General features: G+C 38.5%; 1 protein-coding gene across 1 annotated transcript in view; it reads left to right on the top strand.

Moving 5' to 3' along the window:
• The window catches only part of C11H1orf185 (chromosome 11 C1orf185 homolog), a 48,547-nt gene that overhangs the window by 22,495 nt on the left and 3,227 nt on the right, over positions 1 to 22,825 (top strand). The window contains exon 3 of the mRNA XM_074381538.1: positions 4,202 to 4,337. Coding sequence (XP_074237639.1) covers positions 4,202 to 4,337 — 136 coding nt within the window. The remainder of the gene's footprint in view (positions 1 to 4,201; positions 4,338 to 22,825) is intronic.

Here is a 22,825-nt window from a genome sequence, read left to right on the forward strand (position 1 = left end):
TCTGTGAAGCCTGAATTTTAATGGAGCAAGAGTGAAAGCAGAGAGGCAAGTCAGGAGACTATTGCATAGTCTGGGTGAGAGTTTATGGTGTCTTTTGCACTAACGTGGAAGTTGAGAAGATGAAAAGATGGAGCTGGATCTGGGATAGGTTTTGCAGGTAGAGTCAGCAGATCTTGTTGACAGATTGAATGAAAATGGCAGAATTAATGATGACACATAAGTTTGTACTGTAAGCAGCTACGTATTTTATACTTTACTCAGCTCAGTTAAGCTCAGCCATTTTCCGAGACAAGGAGATTATGAAAGGGAGGAGCAATTTAAGGAGTAGATGATAAACTAAGCGTTGCGTTTGGATGTAAGTTTGAAAGCCTGTTAGACATTCAGATGGAAAGGTCAAATAGGCAGTTGGATATCCATGTATAAACTTCAGGAGAGAAGTCAGGGCTGAAGATTTGATATATAGAGAGTATCTAAAGTCATAGAATTGGCTGAGACTAACCAAGGAATCAATGTCAAAAGAGAACAGGTCCTACAACTGTGCTCTTCATGCCACCAACATTTAGAAATCTAGAAGAATAGAAAGAATCAACAATGCCTGTGAAGAAAGAAAATCAGAAAGCTATGGTGTCAAGGAAGTCAAAATTTAAAACTGTTTCAAGAAGGTGGTGGCAGCTATATTGAAGGTACTCAAGTTGAGAAAGATGAGAATAGAGAAATGCTTTTTGAATTTAGCAACATAGATGTCATTGGTGACCTTGATGAACAGTTTTACTGGCATGAGGGGTTTAGAAGCTCACCTTTGAGCAAACACAAGAGGTGAGAAAATTTAGACGAGTATAGACATCTCTTTGTGAACAGGATCCCATAAATAGCGCAGTAGCTGGGGGAAAATGCAAGGTCAAGGAAGGAATGGGTTTTATTTTTTTTTCCCTAAAAATGAAGACATCCTTGAATCTCCCTCTCTTTTCCCCACTCCCACTGAACTTGAATCATCACTACGCTCTATTTACTTTACTTCGTGTATTGCTCATATCTATTCAATTATCTCCTATACCACGACCACCATCCTATCCAAGTTCTCATTATCCTCCACAGAGACTACTACAAAAGCAGTTATAACTGACTCCTACCTTCAGCATTGTACTCATTCAATCTTTTCTCCATACTTCTACCAGATATTCTCCAAGGGAAAATCTGATCAAGTCACCCTACCCACTTTTTTTTTTTTTTTTTTTTTTTTTTTTGAGATGGAATCTGGCTCTGTCACCCAGGCTGGAGTGCAGTGGTGTGATCTTGGCTCACTGCAACCTCCACCTCCCAGGTTCATGCAGTTCTCCTGCCCCAGCCTCCCAAATAGCTGGACTACAGGTGTGTGCCACCACATCCAGCTAATTTTTGTATTTTTAGTAGAGACAGGGTTTTGCTGTGTTGGCCAGGTTGGTCTTGAACTCCTGACCTTAGGCGATCCACCTGCCACGGCCTTCCAAAATGCTGAGATTACAAGTGTGAGCCACTGCGCTAGGCCCACCCTACCATTCTACCCCACACTCACTATATTTTAAAGGACTTCATTGGCTTTGGGATAAAGATAAACCTTTTAAGGGCTTACATGGTCTGCCCAAGCATACGCCCCAGTCTTATCTCACTTTCCCTCTTGCTTTCTGTGTTTCGGTTACATTGTTCTAATCTGGCCAGTAGGTCTTTGTATGTGATAGTCTCTCTGTCTAGAATATTTTTACTTTCACATGTCCCCTCTTCCACCACATTCTACTTAAAAACTGTTGCTGTTTCTTCAGATGCTCAGTTAAATCATCCCTTCCTTAGGAAAGCCTTCCCCGACCTATCTAACCAAATTAATTCCCTTAGTTACATCCACAATAGCAGGTAGCTTTCCTTGTCAGCAATTTCCACTGTTGTTATTTTTCATTTTCTTGTGATTACATTATTAATGTCTGTCTTCTTTCTAGTATTTAAGGTCAATGGAAGTAATGAGAATTTCATGAAGGCAGGGGCTGTTCTTTTTCCTTGTACCACTAGATATACAATACCCAGCATAATTCCTTGCACATAGTAAATAATAAATATTTGTTGAGAATTGAATTCAATGAATAAGTGAACCCTAATTGTTACTGCCTCATTAACATAATCTGATCTTTCTCTCTCTCTCTCTTTTTTTTTTTTTTTTTTGATAAGGAGTCTTGCTCTGTCGCCAGGCTGGAGCACAATGGGGCAGTCTCGGCTCACTGCAACCTCTGCCTCCCGGGTTCAAGTGATTCTTCTGCCTCAACCTCCCGAGTAGCTGGGACTACAGGCGTGTGCCAAACGCCCAGCTAATTTTTGTATATTTAGTAGAGACGGGGTTTCACCATGTTGGCCAGGATGGTCTTGATCTCTTGATCTCGTAATCCACCCTCCTCGGCCTCCCAAAGTGCTGGGATTACAGGCGTGAGCCACCGTGCCAGGCCATGTGATCTCTTGAATTAATTTTAAAATATTCTAGTACCTCTGAAAGAAGAAATGGCAATGAGCATTATTATTATTATTATTATTTGAATCTACATTGACACATCACTATCACTCACAGTTTATCATTTACATTAAGGTTCACTCTTGGTGTTGTATATTCTGTGGGTTTTGAGGAATGTGTAATGGCATGTATCCACCATTATAGGATCACACAGAGTATTTTCACTGCCCTAAAAGTCCTCGGTGGTCCATCTATTTATCCCTCCCTCCCTCTAACTCCTAGCAACCAATGATCCTTTTACTGTCTCCATGGCTGTGAGACCTAGTTTCTTTTTTCTTTTTTTTTTTTTTTTGAGACAGAGTCTTGCTCTGTCACCCAGCCTGGAGTGCAGTGGCGCAATCTCGGCTCACTATAAGTTCCACGTCCCGGATTCAAGCAATTCTCCTGCCTCAGCCTCCCGAGTAGCTGGGACTACAGGTGTGCGCAACCACACCTGGTTAATTTTTTGTATTTTTAGCAGAGACCAGGTTTCACCATGTTAGCCAGGATGGTCTCAATCTCCTGACCTTGCGATCTGCATGCCTTGGCCTCCCAAAGTGCTGGGATTCCAGACGTGAGCCACCACACCCGGCCCATAGTTTTGCCTTTTCCAGAATGTCATATAGTTGGAATCATATAGTATGTAGCTTTTAAGACTTTTTTACTTTAGTAATACACATTTAAGTTTACTCCATGTCTTTTCATGCCTTAATAGCTCATTTCTTTCTTTTCAATGCTAGAAAATATTCCATTGTTCTTTAAATCCTTAAGTTGAGAATGATGGTTTGAAACTAAATTCCCTTATACTTAAGTGTCTTTGATCATCTGAGGTTTTACTTACTGCTTTATTTTCTTTAACTCTCTCTCATTTATTTGTGGTTGTACGGATAAGAAAAGATTACAGGCACTCCTCCAATGTGAGTCAGTTCTGTTTTTTTCCTCTTATTTATTGATTGATTTTGAGACAGGGTCTCACTCTGTCACCCAGGCTGGAGTGCAGTGGTGCGACCTAGGCTCACTGCATCTTTTATCTCCCCGGTTCAAGTGATTCTCCTGCCTCAGCTGCCCGAGTAGCTGGGATTACAGGAGTGTGCTACCATACACAGCTAATTTGTTTTTGTTTTATTTTTAGTAGAGACAGCGTTTCACCATGTTGGCCAGGCTGGTCTCAAACTCTGACCTCAAGTAATCTGCCCGCCTTGGCCTCCTACAGTGCTGGGATTACAGGTGTGAGCCACTGTGCCAGCCCCTCTTACTTTTTGCCAGAAATATGTTTAAATACCCAAATTGACCAATAAGTTGCATTTTATTTAATTTCCTTCAACATTAAGAATAATTTTATGGAAAGGCTAGTTAACATTAAAGTCAATTAATTTTCTCACAACCAGAAGGAAATGTATCAAAGACTCCTGGCTAACATTCAAACTGATAATAATAGCCCTGCATACATAGCTTAATTTACATTTCATGAATAAAATAAGTAGCTTAATTTATATTCTTTGAATAAAATAGATGTAATAAAACCTAATATATGAGTAGGGAGTATGTAAATTGATTTGTGCTTTTGAAATTAAATATGCTATGACTTATTTATTCTGATTTTAAAGCTTTATCTATAAATATTGGAAATAATAATTTTAATTGTTTTATAATCTAATTCAGGTTTAATAATATTCTTTGTAAAATATTTTTCAGAGAAATATTTCAGAATTACAAATTTAAAGCAACTGATGAGAGATTCAGGCAAAGACCATCAAAGGCAAAGATTAAATCTCATTCTCAGTGTGTTTTTATTTCTCGAAATTTTCATACTGGGAGATTCCAATTACAGGTAGGTGTGATATTTTATAGCAATCTTTTTTAATAATTTCTTTTGATGCCATGTTTTTAGTATTGCTTTCTTAAAATCTGAAGGACAGAGAATCCACTGTTATTTTTTCATTTGAGGGAAAAACTAGTTAACGTTTATACTATAGGAAAACTGAAAAACTAAATGAAAATATATCATCTTCTACAGTTGTTTCTTCATATCTCTAGCCCAACAAGCTACATTCCACATATTTGGATTGCTATAGGGATAAAAATAAATGGTATAAGAAAAACTGAAAGCAAAAGCAAGCTTGTCAAAGGGAAAAAATCTGGGGATAAGAGATACTCAGACAGCCTAACCATACCAACTAATTGAAATTAAATTCACTTTGACAAGGATGTACTAAGACTTTACTGTATTCCAAGCTCCTCTGGGCCCCTTTATTGGAGATAGAAAGGTATGGCACCTACCTTCAAGGTCCATGTGCAGTACAAGTGAGAAAGCCAGACACCTAATTAACTTTGTGTGATGTGCTAAGTGTCAACACAATGCTAAAGGAACAAAAGAAAAAAAGGCAGAGACTAAAACTGTAATAGCTCAGCAAAACAGTGTTTGTTTTATAGATGGATAAATAGTGACAAACTGATAGGTTGTCAACGTTTCATTATATATCTTGAGTATTTGAACTCAAGTTGTACTTGGTGTTCATCGATCTAAAAAACATTTAGTGGCTGGTCGTGGCACCTCATGCCTGTAATCCCAGAACTTTGGGAGGCCAAGGCAGGAGGATTGCTGGAGCCCAGGAATTAGAAACCAACCCAGGCAACATAGCAAGACCCTATCTCTATAAAAATGTTAAAAATAGAAGAGTAGTTAGATGTGGTGGCTCATGCCTGTAGTCTCAGTTGTTTAGGAGGCTGAGGCAGGTTCTATCCTTTAAATCCAGGAGTTTGAAGTTGCAGTGAGCTATGACCGTGCCACTGCACTCCAGCCTGGGTGACAGAGTGAGACCCTGTCTCAAAAACAAACAAAATACATTTATTGAGTACTTTATATATGTCAGCACTAGTTTTGCCACTGGGGCTATATAAACAAGTAAGATATGAGCCCAGACCTAGGTAAGCCCAAAGTCAGTAGAGAAAAAAACATATAAACTAAGTACATCACATGATAAGAGCTCACAAAGTTGAAGAAGCACAGACGAAAGAGCCCAAATTGAGGGGGACTTCACAGAGAAGACATTTTGAACTGGGTTTTAAGAAATGAAGAGCACAAATACACCATGGAATATTATGCAGCCATGAAAAAATGATGAGTTCATGTCCTTTGTAGGGACATGAATGAACCTGGAAATCATCATTCTCAGCAAACTGACACAAGAACAGAAAATCAAACACCACATGTTCTCACTCATAGGTGGGTGTTGAACAATGAGAACACATGGACACAGGGAAGGGAGCATCACACACTGGGGTCTGTGGGGGGAGAACTAGGGGAGGGATAACATGGGGAGAAATTCCAGATATAGGTGATGGGGAGGAAGGCAGCAAACCACATTGCCATGTATGTACCTATGCAACAATCTTGCATGTTCTTCACATGTACCCCAAAACCTAAAATGCAATAAAATATATATTAAAAAAAAAAAAGAAGAAATGAGGAGTGGTTTGTCAGGAGGAAAGAGAACAAAGGGCTTTTCGTGTTCAAAGGCTTGCAGCTATGAAAGGAAGAAATATATCAGTAAAAATGTTAGAATGTTTGGAGCCTAGGATTCAGAAAAGAGTGGTAGAAAAAGACGCTGGGGATGAGTGCGCGATGAGCCTCATCTGCACCCTAAGAATTTTGGATTTTACTCCTTAGGCTGCACAGAACCACTGTGGATTATAGGAATATGGTCAAGAGCATTGTCTGAAGAGCGAGATTGCAGGTTTCAATTCTGACTGTACAACCAATAGCTGTATAATGTTAGCCAAGTTACTTAATTTCTCTGTGTCTTAGTTTCCTCACCTGCAAAATGAGAATAATTTCATCTCCAGAGAGATGTTGTGTGATTAAAGGAATTATTATGTGAAAAAGCACTAGTGCCTGATCCTGCAGTGAGCACCATACAATTCTACTATTATTTTTACTGGAAATGTTAAGCAGGTGGATATAAACATCAAATTGATTCTAAAGGTTATTTCCTTGGACTTTTGAATGAAGGACAGTTTGAAAAAGCGATTGCATTGCAGAGAAAAATTGTTTCTATGTATGTGTTTAACATTAATTTATTCAGTACTCATCATATACTAGGGGTTTTGCTAGGTACTAATGATAAAATAATAGCACCATACTTAATGATATATAGACACAAACGGCAATTACAAAAGTGTCATCGGTGCAATTTTAATTAGGTTGTTTATTATTCATTCAACAAATGTGTAAGAAGTGCTTATATGCCGGGCATTGTATTACGCCACTGGGAATTTGGGGGTGAACAAGGGAGATAATAGCCCCTGCTTTTATAAAATTTTTAGTAGTGGGAGAGAGAAACAATCCACAAGTAAACACAAAATATTATTCAGGATTCTATTTTAATTGACAAAAACTATATATATTTATCATGTGCACCATGATGTTTTGAAATATGTATACTTTGTGGAATGGTTAAATCATGTTAATTAACACATATGTTACCTCACATATCATTTTTTGTGGTGAGAATGCTTAAAATCAACTCTCTTAGTGATTTTCAACAATACAATACATTGCTAATGACTATAATCACCATGTGTATAATAGATTCCTTGAATTTATTCCTCCTATCTAACTGAAATTTTTTATCCTTTGTCCAGCATCTTCTCTGTCACCCTGCCACCTTCAGCCCCTGGTAACCACCATTCTACTGTCTGCTTCTATGAGTTCAGCTTTTTTAGATTCCATATATGAGTGAAATCATACACTATTTGTCTTTGTGTGCCTGGTTTATTTCACTTAATATAATGTCCTCCAGGTTCATCCAGGTTGTCACAAATGACAAGGTTCCCATCTTTTTCAAGGCTGTTATTGAGGATCCCTGATATTCAGTGACAAGAATCTCATCAAACTAGAATGAGAAAGAAAAAATAGCATAAAAAGATAAGGTAGTGCCAACCTCAGCCAGTCAATCTGAGTACAAAAGAACTGCTTTGTATTGTCCCTCTTCTTCTTATCTCAATTTCTGCCTCTGTATTAGCCTCTTCCTCTTCTACTACAGGCAGACTTCTATGGGGCATGAGGATGAAATTATACCAAAAATACTATGATATAATAAAAAACTAGAGATTGATTTCTAACAAAAGCTTTTATTGTGAAATATGACATACATACAGACAAATACACACATATACACATGCAAGTTAAATATTAAATAAATTTTTTATACTCATCATCCAGAATAAGAATAGAATATTGTGAGTACCTTTGAGATATTCTGAGTCTTATATATCTGTCACACCTCCAACTCCCACCCTCCACTAAAGGAACCACTGTTCTCTAATTGCAGTAAATCATTTCCTTACTTTTCCTTATAGTTTTGCCATAAATGTTATAGAATAATATATCGTTAAATGTCATGTATTTTGAACTCCATATCTAATCTTTCTTTTTTGTGCAGTATTGCATTTCTGAGATTCATCCAGTTGATGTGCATAACCATAGTTCACTATTTTTACTGTTATTTGGTATTCCATTGTGTGAAAATATCAAATTTTCTGTGACTTACATTAAGTTTGGGTTGTTCTCAGTTGTTTCTCAATGAGATCTTTATAAGGGATATTCCTAACAGTAGAATTGCTGATTATGGGGTAAGTGCATATTCAAACTTATTAGATAATTCCAAATTGTTTTCCAAAGTAGCTGTGTCAATATACCACATATAAGTGCACAGATTACTCCATATCTTCAGCAATCTTGACATTTTTTAGGTTTCTAAATTTTGACAGTCTAACGAATGTGTAATAGTATCTGTAGTCTTCACACCTAATTTTTTTTTTCACACCATTGTAGATTTACAGCAAAACTGAGCAGAAAGTGCAGGGTCCCCATATATCCTTTGCCCCCACACAGGCACAGCCTCCCCAACTGTCCACATCCTGCACCAGAGAGGTGCATATGCTACCATTGATGAACCCACATTGACACATAAGAATCCAAAATTCATAGTTTACAATAATGTTCACTTTGGGTATTATGTATTCTACGGGTTTTAACAGATGTGCAATCATATCATTATAGTATCATACAGAATATTTTAATTATCCTAAAAATCCTCTGCGCTTCTCTGATTTATCCCTTCCTCTACTCTAACCCCTGGCAACACCTGATCCTTTTACTGTTTCCATAGTTTTTGCCTTTTCTAGAATAGGCATATTTGTTATGTAGCTGGAATCACACAGTATGTAGTCTTTTCAGATTGGCTTCTTTCACTTAGCAATGTGCATTTAAGCTTTCTCCATGTCTTTTCATGGTTCTATGGCCTGCCTTGGTCTGTTTTCTGTTCCTTATACCAGAATACCTGAAACTGGGTGATTTATAAAAAACCAAATATATTTCTTACAGTCTGCTGTTTGGAAGTGTAAGGTCAAGGAGGGGCACTTCTGGTAAGAGCCTTCTTGCTGTTAGGATTTCTGCGAAGTCCTGAGGTGGCATAGGGCATCACATGGTAAAGGGGTTGAGTGTGCTAGTCCAAGTCTTTTGTCTTCTTATAAAGCCACTGGTCCCACTCCTATGATAATCCATTCTTCTATTAATCCATTAACACATTAATAGATTAATCTTTTCATGACCCAATCACGTCTTAAAAGCCCCACCTTCTGAATACTGCCACATTGTGGATTAAGTTTCAACATGAGTTTTGGAGGGACAAACATTCAAACTATAGCTTAGCCTATTTCTTTTTAGCATGGAATAATATTCCATTGAGTGGGTATATCATAGTTTATTTATTCATTCACCTATGGAAGGACATTTTGGTTGCTTCCAAAGTTTGGCAATTATGGACAAAGTTGCTATAAACATATGTATGGAAGTTTTTGTATAAACATAAATTTTCAACTCATTTGCATAAATAAAAGGGAGCACAATTATGGGGATCTTATGGTACGAGTATGTATAGTTTTATAAGAAAATGCCAATTTTTCTTCCAAAGTGACTATATCAGTCTGCATTTCCACCCGCAATGCATGAGAGTTCCTGTTGCTCCATATTCTCACCAGCATTTGTTGTTGTCAGTGTTTTGCAGTTTCACCATTCTAATATATGTATAATGGTATTTCATTTTAATTTGCAATTTGCTAGTAACGTGATGTTGAACATCTTTTCCTGTGCTTATTTCCTATCTGTATATCTTCTTTGATGAGATGTCTGTTCAGATCTTTCATTCATTTTTAATTGGGTTATTCATCTTCTTATTGTTGAGTTTTAAAGAACATATGTATATTTCAGTTACAAAGAACTTATAACATATATGACAAGTTTAAAATACATATTTTATACACACACACACTCACATTGTGTGTGTGTGTGTGAGAGTACATATACAGCAATAGTCCTTTATCAGAAATGTCTTTTGCAAATATTTTTTCCCAGCCCGTGGCTTGTATCTCTTGGTATATGACTATAGTTTTGATTTATATTTTTCTGCTAACAAATGAGATGACTGTCTTTTCAAAAGTTCAAAAGTACATTGGGGCTGAGTGTGGTGGTTCACATCTAAAATTCTGGAACTTTGGGAGGCCAAGACAGGCAGATCCCTTGAGCTCAGAAGTTCGAGACCATACTGGGCAACACAGCGAGAACCCATCTTTAAAAAAAATAAAAAGCTTATTGGCCATTTTGGTTTCATGTAAAATGTCTGGGTTTTTTTTGTTTGTTTATTTGTTTGTTTTTTTACCTCTTTTGCTATTCTATTATTTGCCTCTTTATTATAAAACTTTGAAAGAGTTATTTATTTGGGATATCTAATCCTTTTTCAATTATGTAAATTTGAACATTTTCATCCATTTTGTTACTGTTCTTTGCACTATATATATTTTTTGAGATGGAGTTTCACTCTTTTGTTCAGGCTGGAGTGCAGTGGTGCGATTTCAGCTCACTGCAACCTCCATCTCCCAAGTTCATGCCTCAGCCTCCCGAGTATCTAGGATTACAGGCATCCACCACCACCACGCCCAGCTTATTTTTATATTTTTAGTAGAAATGGGGTTTCACTATGTTGACCAGGCTGGTCTGGAACTCCTAACCTCAGGCGATCCACCCACCTTGGCCTCCCAAAGTGCTGGGATTATTTACAGCCGTGTACCACCAAGCCCAGCCTATATATATATATATATATATATATATATATATATATATATATATGCTCCCAAAGAGGAGGGTCCCAAAGAGGAGGTGCCAGGTCCTTGGCTTTTAAATTCGTACTTCAGCAAAACAAGAGCTGAACATGGTGGCATACCTGTAATCCCAGCACTTTGGGATGCTGAGGTGGGTGGATCACTTGAGCTCAGGAGTTCAAGACCAGCCTGAGCAACATAGCGAAACCCCAGCTCTAAAAACAAACACAGGGAACCCCCTCATGCTTAACTGGGTCCCTGTTCCTCAACTCAAGTTACTTAGATTCTGCATGCAGTTAAGTTTTCCATTCTGATCAGCTCTGGGTCACATATCAGGCATAACTGGTTCATCTGGGCATGCTCATGTGTGACTTGCAACCTGGGGACCCACTGCAACTCAGAAACTCATTACGTTGTTACAACTGCTACTGACAAAGTAACAAGAGTGAATTGGTTCTATAATTACATTGTTAGTTTTTATTACTGGAATTTTTTTTTTTTTTTTGAGATAGGGTCTTGCTGTGTTGCCCAAGTTGGAGTGCAGTGGCACAATCATAGGTCACTGTAAACTTGAACTCCTGGACTCAAGGGATCCTCCCACTTCAGACTCCTGAGTAGCTGGAACTACAGGTACACATCACCATGTCTACTTTAAAAAAAAACAAAACTGTAGAGATAGTCTTCCTGTGTTGCCCAGGCTGATCCTGAACTCCTGGGCTTAAGTAAGCCTCCTGCCTCAGCCCCTCAACATGCTGATTACAGGTGTGAGTCACTGCACCCAACCCCTGTTACTGGAAAATGTGTATGCTTGTGCTTTTGAAAAATGATTTTAAATAAACTTTTAATTTTAGAATAATCTTTGATTTATAAAAAAAAGTCATAAAGATAATATAAAATTTTCCTATACTCTTCACGCAGTTTTCCTCCAGTGCTAACATCTTAAGTTACCATGGTACATTTGTCAAAACTGAGAAACCAACACTAGCACATTATTATTAATGAAACTCCAGATGTTATTTAGATTTCACCAGTTCTTACATAATGTACTTTTGCTACTTCAGGACCTAATCCAGAATCCCACATTGCATTTGTCTCTTTAATTTCCTCTGCTCTGTGACTGTATCTCCATCTTTCTGGCTTAACCTGACCTTTACAGCTTTGAGGTGTGCTGGCCGTGTTTGTAAAATGTCCTTCAATTGGGATTTGTTTAACTTTTTTTTCATTATGTATAACTGGGGTTGTGGATTTGGGGGAAGAATATCAATGAAGTGAAATTTATGTGGTTTTTGAAATATTTCATTGATATAATTTTTAAACAGTTTGAAATTAATTACCTACACTAGAATGCAAAGACTTTAGCTATTCCACTTAATGAGCATTGACAACTATATATACATTCAACCAACACCTAAAACAAAGTACAGAACATTTTTATCATCTAAGAAAATTCTCTCATGTCTCCTTTCCAGTCAATTCCTCTATTCATCCCAGGTGTCAGCTTTCTGACTTTTTGTCTCTTTGTTTTTTGAGATGGAGTTTTGCTCATGTCACCCAGGCTGGAGTGCAATGGCACGATCTCAGCTTATTGCAGCCTCTACCTCCTGGGTTTAAGGCAATTCTCCTGTCTCAGCCTCCAGAGTAGCTGGGACTACAGGCAAGCACCACCACTCCCAGCCAATTGTGTATTTTTAGTAGAGATGGAGTTTTACCATGTTGACCAGGCTGGTCTCAAACTCTTAACTTCAGGTAATCCAGCCATCTCAGTCTCCCACAGTGCTGGGATTACAGGCATGAGCCCACCCAGCAGCTTTCTGAATTCTAACAACAAGGTCTAATTATCATTTGTTCCTAAATTATATATAAATTAATTATATCTTTTATGTCTGAACTACTCTCACTTAATAAAAGTTTTGGGGTTCACCCATATTATTGTGTGTGTTATTATAGGAACATTTTATTCCCCTGTGCATTCTCTTCTTGACTACTATGAATAAGACTACTCTAAACAACCACATGCTCTCAGTGAACATAGATTTTCATTTTTCTTTCTTTCCTTTTTTTTTTTTTTTTTTTTTTTTTTTTTTTTTTTTGAGCTAGAGTCTCCTTCTGTCACCCAGGATGGAATGCAGTTGCGTGATCTCAACTCACTGCAACCTCCATCTCCCAGGTTCAAGTGATTCTCCCGCCTCTGCCTCCCAAGTAGCTGAAACTACAGGCACATGCCACCATGCCCGGCTAATTTTTTATATTTTTAGTAGAGACCAGGTTTCACTACATTGGCCAGGCTGGACTGGAACTCCTGACGTCCAGTGATCCACCCGTCTTGACCTCCTAAAATGCTGAGATTACAGGCGTGAGACACCACGCCCAACCTTTATTTTCATTTTTCTTGAGTAAATACCTAAACATGGAATTGTCAGGACTTGGGTAGACATATATGTAACTTTATAAGAAACTGCAGAACAGGTTTCCAAAGTGATTGTAACTTATTTCACTCCCATCAGCAAAAAATGAGAGTTTCAATTGCTCCATGTACTTGCCAACATATGGTGTTGTTATTCGTATTTTTAATTTTAGCTATTTTAATGGACATAAAATGGCACTTAAATGTGCTTTTAGGCCAGGTGCCGTGGCTCATACCTGTAATTCCTGCACTTTGGGAGACTGAGATGGGCAGATCACCCGAGATCAGGAGTTCACAACCAGCCTGGCCAGTATGGCAAAACCCCATTTAAAAAAATAGCTGAGTGTGATGGTGCTTGCTTGTAGTCCCAGCCACTCAGGAGGCTGAGGCAGGAGAAATGCTTGCATTTGGGAGCAGAGGTTGCAGTGAGCAGAGGTTGTGCCACTGCACTCCAGCCTGGGCGACAGAGCAAGACTTCATCTCAAACAATATAAAATAAAATAGCTTTTAATTTATATTTTCCTAATGACTAAAGATGGTGAGCTCATTGGCTAGCCATATATATTTGTGTGTGTGACCTGCTTGTTTCATTCTTTTGCTCACATTTTAAATTGAAATGTTGGTTTTGTTTCGTTTGCTTTTTTTTTTTCTTTTTTTGAGATGGAGTCTGGCTCTGTCACCTAGCTTGAATGCAGTGGTGCAATCTCGGCTTCCTGCAACCTCTGCCTCCTGGGTTCAAGCGATTCTCCTGCCTCAGCCTCCCAAACAGTTGGGATTATAGGCACGCACCACCATATCTGGCTAAGTTTTGTATTTTTAGTAGAGGCAGAGTTTCACCATGTTGGCCAGGTTGGATTTGTTTGCTTTTTAAATTAATGACTTATAGGAGCTCTTAATATAAAATGGACCAAGTCTGTTGTCAAATATATATGTTTTGAATGTTTTTGCTTAGGCACTGGCTTCTCTGTTCATTTTGATAATAATCTGTTTGACAAACAGAAAGGTTTAATGTGGTGAAGTCCAAGCTGTGATTTTTTTTCTATTAACAGAAATTTGTATCCATGTAGCAAATAGGATACAAATTTATCTCCCTAAGTTTGCAAAAATATTCTCTTGTGTTTTCCATAAGATGTGCTGTTGTTGGCCTTTATTTTTAGGTCTATGAGGTAGAAACCAAGGTTGGCCCTTTTCCATGAAGATACTCAATTGTTTCAGAAAATGTTGTTAAAAAAGACTTCTCTTTGTTGAAATAATTTGGCACTTTATTGAAAATCAATCAATTGTACATGGGTTGGTCTATTTATTGAATGCTATATTCTTTTAAGTAAAGTATTTTTCCTTAAACAATTCCATACTGTCTTGATTACTCTGGCCTTATGGAATCAAGTATTATACATCCTCCAACTTTATTCCTCTTTGTTTGAGAATGTTTTGGCTATTCTGGTTCTTTGTTTTTCTACATGATTTTGGAAGCAACTTGTTTACTTCTGTAAAAAGATCATCTTGAATTTTTACTGAACTGACACTAAATTTATAAATCAATTTAGGGAGAATCAATTTAGGGAGATCATCTTAACAACATTGACTCCTCCAATCCATAAACATAGTATTACTGTACTTTTATTGAGATCTCCTTTAATTTAAATTTAATGTATTTATAGAAATCTTTAAAATGTTTAAATCATAGTTTTCAGTATAGGGGTCTTTCACATTATTTGTTAGATTTTTTTTTCTTTCTTTTTTGAGATGGAGTCTCACTCTGTCACCAAGGCTGGAATACAGTAGCAAGATTTTGGCTCACTGTAACCTCTGCCTGACATGTTCAAGTGACTCTCCTGCCTCAGCTTCCCGAGTAGCCAAGATTACAGGAGCCCATTGCCACACGCACCTAATTTTTATTTTTAGTAGAGACAAGGTTTCACCGAGTTGGCCAGGCTGGTCTTGAACTCCTGACCTCAGGCGATCCACCCACCTCGGCCTCCCAAAGTACTGGGATTACAGGCATGAGCCACTGTGCTCAGTCACCCAGCTAAATTTTTAAATTTTTTGTAGAGATGGGGTCTCAAACTCCTGGCCTCAAGTGACCCTCCCACCTTGGCCTCCCAGAGCACTGGGATTATGAGCGTGAGCCACCACACCCAGCTCATGCTACCCTTTATAATCACTCCCTCCCTCCCCTTCCCTAGCTCCTGGCAACTAGTGATCTGTTGACCATCACTATAATTTTATCATTTCCAGAATGTTATATAAATTGAGTCATGTAGCATGTGGTCTTTTGACATTGGCTTTTCTTTTGAGATTGTGCAGTGACAGAATCATAAGTTACTGTAACCTTGAACTCATGGACTCAAGGGATCCTCCCACCTCAGCCTCCTGAGTAGCTGGGACTACAGACGTGTGCCACCACACTCCAAGAGACCCTGTTTATATCAGCATAATATCTGTCTTATTCATTTTAGGCTGCTATAACAAAAGTGACATAGATTGGGTGGCTTAAACGGCATTTATTTCTCACACTTTTGGAGGCTGAGAATTCCAAGATCAAGATGCTGAAAGATCTGGTTCTGGTGAAGGCCCTCTTCCTGGTTTGGAGGTGGCTTTTTTCTTGCTGTGTTTTCATATGGCAGGGAGCAGAGAAAGCAAGAGCACACTTTCACATCTCTTCTTATAAAGACAGTAATTCCATTCATGAGAGTTCAAGTCCTCATGTCTTAATTACTTCCCAGAGGCTCCACCTCCTAAGATCATCACATTGGTGGTTAAGATTTCAGTAAGTGAATTTCGAACTGACACATACATTCAGTCTGTAATAATATCTTTATGATCCCTCCAAGTTGCTGCATCAATAGTTTGTTCTTTTTCATGGCTGAGTAGTATAACATTGTGTGGATGTACCACAGAGTTTTGTCATTTATGCATTGAGGGATATCTGGGATGTTTCCAGTTTGGAGCTTGCAAATAAAGGTGCCACAAACATTCATGTACAGGTTTTTCTTTAGAGATAAGTTTTCATTTCTCAAAAATAAATGCCCAGAAATGCAGTTTCTGGGTCATACAGTGAGAGGATATTTAATTTTTTAAGTAATTGTCAGGCTTCATTCCAGAGTAACTGTACCACTTTACATTCCCAACAGTAATGTAGGAGAGATCCAGTTTCTTTCTTTTTTTTTTTTTTTTAAAGGCAATGGTCGGCCGGGCGCGGTGGCTCACGCCTATAATCCCAGCACTTTGGGAGGCAGAGGCAGGTGGATCACGAGGTCAAGAGATCGAGACCATCCTGGTCAACATGGTGAAACCCCGTCTCTACTAAAAATACAAAAAATTAGCTGGACATGGTGGTGTGTGCCTGTAATCCCAGCTACTCAGGAGGCTGAGGCAGGAGAATTGCCTGAACCCAGGAGGTGGAGGTTGTGGTGAGCCAAGATCGCGCCATTGCACTCCAGCCTGGGTAACGAGTGAAACTCCGTCTCAAATAAATAAATAAATAAATAAATAAATAAATAAATAAATAAAGGCAATGGTCTTGCTATGTTGCCCAGGCTGGACTCTTAACTCCTGGGCTCAAGTGATCCTCCCACCTCAGTCTCCTGAGTAGCTAAGACTACAGACATGTACCACCATACTCTAAGAAATGCAGTTTCTTTCTTTCTTTCTTTTTTTTTCGGTTGGCTGCTGCCTTGTCTCTTTTGTTAGATCCATAAGAAATGCAGTTTCTAAGCATCCTTGCCAACATTTGATACTATCTATATTGTTTATTTTAGCCATTTAAAAATATTTGTTTTTGTGTATATGTGTCCAACTTCATTCACCTGCAGTGGATATCTCATTGTCCCAATACCATTTGTAGAAAAGTCTTTTTTTTCCCATTTCATTGTCTCAGCACATTTATCAAAAATCAGTTGACTGTAAGTGTTAGCATTTATTTCTGGACTCTCAGTTCTATTTCATTGATTTATATGTCTCTCCTTATACCAGTACCATATTGTGTTGATTATTATAGCTTTGTAGTAAATTTAAATATCAGGAAGTGTGAGCTTCAAGTTTTCTCCTTTTTCAAGATTATTTGGACTTTCATAGTTTTACACTTTACATTTCTGTGTTTGGTCCATTTTAGTTTTTTTTGTTGTTGTTTTGTTTTTCTTTTTTTCTTTTTAGACAGAGTTTTGCTCTTCTCACCCAGGCTGGACTGCAATAGCACTATTTTGGCTCACTGAAACCTCTGCCTCCCAGGTTCAAGCAATGCTCCTGCCTCAGCCTCCTGAGTAGCTGGGATTACAGGTGTCTGCCACCACACCTGGCTAATTTTTGTATTTTTAGTAGAGACGGGATTTTACCACATTGGCCAGACTGGTCTTGAACTTCTGACCTCAGGTGATCTGTCCACCTTGGCCTCCCAAAGTACTAGAATTACAGGCATGAGCCACTGTGCTCTGTCATTAATTTTTCTGTGTAAAGAGTGAAGTTTAGGTCAAAGTTCATTTTTGGCAGTTCCCATGTCTAATTGTTCTGGTATTATTTGTTGAAAAAATAAACAAATTGAATTGCTTTTGCTTTGCATCTGTGAATTTCTTTTGCAATTCTTCTCCCATCTATGGCAGATCTTCTTCCTTCTCTCTCCATTTTAGTCCATGGTAAGAGCTACTGTAGATGTCTTCTCTCTTATAAAGGGCTTGTCACTTTCTGAAGTTTAGTTTTTTGTTTTATTTTTAAAATATGATTATCGGTTGGGCTTGGTGGCTCACATCTGTAATCCTAGCACTGTGAGAAGCTGAGGTGGGAAGATCATTTGAGCCCCGGAGTTTGAGATCAGCCAGGGCAACAAAGCAAGACATTGTCTCTAACCAAAAGAAAAAAATGAAGAGAGAAAGGAAGAAAAAATTTTTTAAGAAAGATCTGTATTGCTTATGTCATTAGAGTGATAGCAATGGTCTTTTACAACTTTCTACATTTAAATCTAAAATAAGCAATGATTGGCCATGGATTGCTGGCCAGTAGAAATGGTCATTTTCTGGCTAGTATGTAGAAATGATTCCACTGCTGCCACACTACTAAATGCTTTGGCTGACACCACCCATTGGAAGGTTGTGACCAGTGGTCCAAGAGCACCTTGGTGCCCCCAGCAAAGTGAATTCCCAACCTTGAGCCAGAGAACAAAGTCAGGGCCCAATACAAGTCCCCCAGAGTTAGAGCACATAGTGTAGGAATAGGGAGCTGAGGATTGGCTCCCTAAAATATTCCAGAAATGAAACCAGTTGGTTGAATCCACCTTATACCACAATCAAACCCTCAAGGTCATCAAATAGGAGAAAAGAAAAAAATATCCAAAGGTCAGCAACCTCAAAGATTGATGGTAGATAAACCCACAAGGATGAGAAAGAATCAGTGCAAAAATCTTGACAATTCAAAAAGTCAGAGTGCCTTAATTCCTCCAAATGACCACATCAACTCTCCAGCAAAGATTCTGAACCAGGCTGAGATGGCTTAAATGACAGAAATAGAATTCAGAATATGAATAGGAATGAAGATTATTGAGCTACAGAAGTGCATTGAAACTCTGTGCAAGGAAGCTAAAAATCTTGATAAAACAGCCAGGCACAGTGACGCGTGCCTGTACTCCCAGCTACTTGGGAGTCTGAGGTGGGAGGATCCCTTGGGCCCAGGAGTTCTGGGCTGAAGTGTGCTATGCTGATGGGTGCCCACACTAAGTTCAGCATCAATATGATGACCTCCCGGGAGCAGGAGACCACCAGGTTGCCTAAGGAGGGGTGAGAACGAAGCAAATCAAAACTCTCGTGCTGATCAGTAGTGGGATTGCACCTGTGAATAGCCACTGCACTCCAGCCTGGGAAACATAGTGAGACATCGTCTCTAATAACAATAAAAAAAAATCATGATAAAACAATGCAGGAGCTGACAGACAAAATAGGCAGTGTAGAAAAGAGCATCACCAACCTGATAGAGCTGACAAACACATTACATCAATTTTATAATGCAATTAGAAGTATTAATAGAATAGACCAAGTGGAGGAAAGAATCTCAGAGCTTGAAGATGGGCTTTCTGAAATTAGACAAACAAGAATAGAGAAAAAAGAATGAAAAGGAATGAATAAAACTTCTGAGAAATATGGGATTATGTAAAGAGATCTAACCTACAACTCATTGGTATCCCTGAGAGAGATGAGGAGAACGGAACCAATGTGGAAAACATATTTCAGGATATCATCCATCTCTTTCAGGGAAATACAGGAACTCCAGTAAGATACTTCACAAGAACAGCATTCTTGAGACACATGATCATTAGATTCTCCAAGGTCAAAATGAAAGAAAAAATGTTAAAGGCAGCTAGAGAGAAAGATCAAGCCATCTACAAAGGGAAGCCCATCAGACTAACAGCAGACCTCTCAAGAGAAACCCTATAAGCCAGTTGAGATTGGGGGCCAATAGTCACCATTTTTAAAGATAAGAAATTGAAACCAGAATTTCATATCTGACCAAATTAAGCTTCAAAAGTGAAGGAGAAATAAAATCCTTTCAGACAAGCAAATGCTGAGATAATTCATTACCACTGGATCTGCCTTACAAGATCTCCTAGAGGAAGCAGGAAAGGAAAGACCCTTGCCAGCCACCACAAAAACACTGAAATATACAGACTAGTGACACTATAAAGCCACCACATAAGCAAGTCTGCAAAATAACCAGCTAACATAATGATGACAGGATCAAATCCATACATATCAATATTAACCATGAATGCAACTGGGCTAAATGCCTCAATTAAAAGACATAGCAGCAAGATGGAAAAATAAGCAAGATCCATTAATATTCTGTCTTCAAGAGACCCATCTCACATGCAATGATACACATAGGCTCAAAATAAAGGGATGATGAAAAATCTACCAAGCAAATGGAAAACAGAAAAATCAGGGGTTGCAATCCTAGTTTCAGACAAGACAGACTTCAGACCAACAAAGATCAAAAAAAGACAAAGAAAGGCATTACGTAATAGTAAGGGGTTCAATTCAGCAAGATCTACTAACCTAAATATCTATGTACCCAACACAGGAGCACCCAGATTCATAAAGCAAGTTTTTAGAGACCTTCAAAGAGACTTAGACTCCCACACAATAATAGTGGGAGACTTTTATATCCCATTGACAATATTAGACAGATCATTGAGACAGAAAATTAACAAAGATATTCAGAACCTGAACTCAGCACTGGACCAAATGGACCTGATAGACGTCTGTAGAACTCTTCACCCAAAAACAACAGAATATGTATTCTTCTCATTGCCACATGGCACATACTCTGAAATCGATTACATAATCAGAAGTAAAACTCTCTGGCTGGGCACAGTGGCTCACTCCTATAATTTTAGCAATTTGGGAGGCCAAGGCAGGCAGAGCAGCTGATGTCAGGAGTTCGAGACCAGTCTGGCCACATGATGAAACCCCATCTCTACTAAAAATACAAAAATTAACCAGGCATGGTGGCATGTGCCTGTAATCCCAGCTACTCAGGAGGCTGAGGCAGGAGAATCACTTGAACCCAGGAGGCAGAGGTTACAGTGAGCTGAGATGGCACCACTGCATTCCAGTCAGGATGACAGAGCAAGACTCTGTCTCAAAAAAAAAAAAATGCTTAAGGACAGAAATCATAACAATCTGTCTCTCAGACCACAGCACAAATTAGAAACCAATACTAAGAAATTCACTCAAAACCATATAATTACATGGAAATTGAATAACCTGCTCCTGAATGACTTTTGGATAAACAATGAAATTAAGGCAGAAATCAAGAAGTTCTTTGAAACTAATGAGAACAAAGGCACAGCATAACAGAATATCTGGGAGACAGCTAAGGCAGTGTTAAAAGGGAAACTTATAGCACTAAATGCCCCCATCAACAAGTTAGAAAGATCTCAAGTTAACAACCTACCATCAAACTAAAAGAACTAGAGAAATAAGAGCAAACAAATCCCAAAGCTAGCAGAAGACAAGACATAATCAGAATCAGAGCTGAACTGAAGGAGAGTGAGACACAAAAAAAAAAACATTCAAAAGATCAATGAATCCAGGAGCTAGTTTTTTGAAAAAAAGTAATAAAATATACCACTAGCTAAACTAATATAGAAGAAAAGAGACTATTCAAATAAACACAATCAGAAATGACAAGGGGGATATTACCACTGACCCATGGAAATAAAAACAACCATCAGAGAATATTATGGACACCTCTATGCACATAAACTAGAAAATATAGAAGAAATGGATAAATTTCTGGACACATACACCTTCCAGAGACTGAACCAGGAAGAAATTTAATCACTAAACAGACCAATAATAAGTTCTGAAGTTCAGTCAGTGATAAATAGCCTACCAACCAGAAAAAGCCCAGGACCAAATAGATTCATAGCTGAATTCTACCAGATGTGCAAAGAAGAGCTAGTACCATTCCTGCTCAAACTATTCCAAAAAATTAAGGAGGGGGGACTCCTCCCTAACTCATTCTATGAGGCCAGCATCATCCTGATACCAAAACCTGGCAGAGACACAAAGCAAAAAGAAAACTTCAGACCTATATCTTTAATGAACATTGATGCAAAAATTCTCAACAAAATACTGGCAAACCAAATCCAGCAGCGCATGAGAAAGCTTATTCACTACAATCAAGTAAGCTTTATTCCTGGGGTGCAAGGTTGGTTCAACATACACAAATCAATAAATGTAATTCATCACATAAACAGAACTTATTATTGGTCTGTTCAGTGATTAAATTTCTTCCTGGTTCAGTGTTTTTTTGTTTGTTTTTGTTTTTTGTTTTGTTTTAGAGATAGGGCTTTATTATGTTGCCCAGGCTGGTCTTGAACTCCTGGGTGCAAGGGGTCTACCCATCTTGGCCTCTCAAAGTGCTAGGATTGCAGGTGTGAACCACTGCACCCAGCCATATGCTTGGGATTTGAAATTGCGGGTTTTAAAAAATAATGTTGGGTGAATATTCTGGTAGCTGAATGTTTATACAAAACCAAAATTATTTACCTGACATAATAAATTTCTAGAAGTGAATTTATTAAGTTTCACTGCAAAAATTTCTACCCGTGTACATGTAGCAGTACATAAGAATGTGCATTTGTCATTCCCTCATTTTGGGTCAAATTTTAATCAGTCTGGGGACTTAATCTTTGGTTCCCAGAGCAGCAATATCAGCATTACCTAGGTGAGCCTGTTAGAAATGCAGACTCTTATACCTCATCCCAGATCTACTGAGTCAGAATCTGCATTTTAACAAGCTCCCAGAATAATCTAACAGCACATCAAAGTCTGAGAAGCAATATTCTAAGGTAATTTATACAGGAGTCACAGAATAAATTGGTCTTAAATCTAGCCAAGGTAAGCCCAGGAAGCCCATACTGGCATTTGTTAATTAAGGTGAAAGTGACAAAGAATTAGTTGATTTTGTAAGAAGTGCTGGTTGGGTGCAGTGGCTCATGCCTGTAATCCCAGCACTTTGGGAGGCTATGGTGGGAGGATCACTTGAGCCCAGGAGTTTGAGACCAGCCTGGGCAACAAAGTGAGACCCCCATCTGTACGAAATATTAAAAAAATTAACCAGGCATGTTGGCATGCACCTGTTGTTCCAGCTACTCAGGAGGCTGAGGCAGGAGAATCACCTGGGCCCAAGAGGTTGAGGCTCCAGTGAGCCATGATCATGCCACTGCATCCCAGCTCGGGTGACAGAATGAGACCCTGTCTCAA

The sequence above is a fragment of the Saimiri boliviensis genome, chromosome 11 (assembly GCF_048565385.1).
Source record: "Saimiri boliviensis isolate mSaiBol1 chromosome 11, mSaiBol1.pri, whole genome shotgun sequence".
Taxonomy (NCBI): domain Eukaryota; kingdom Metazoa; phylum Chordata; class Mammalia; order Primates; family Cebidae; genus Saimiri; species Saimiri boliviensis.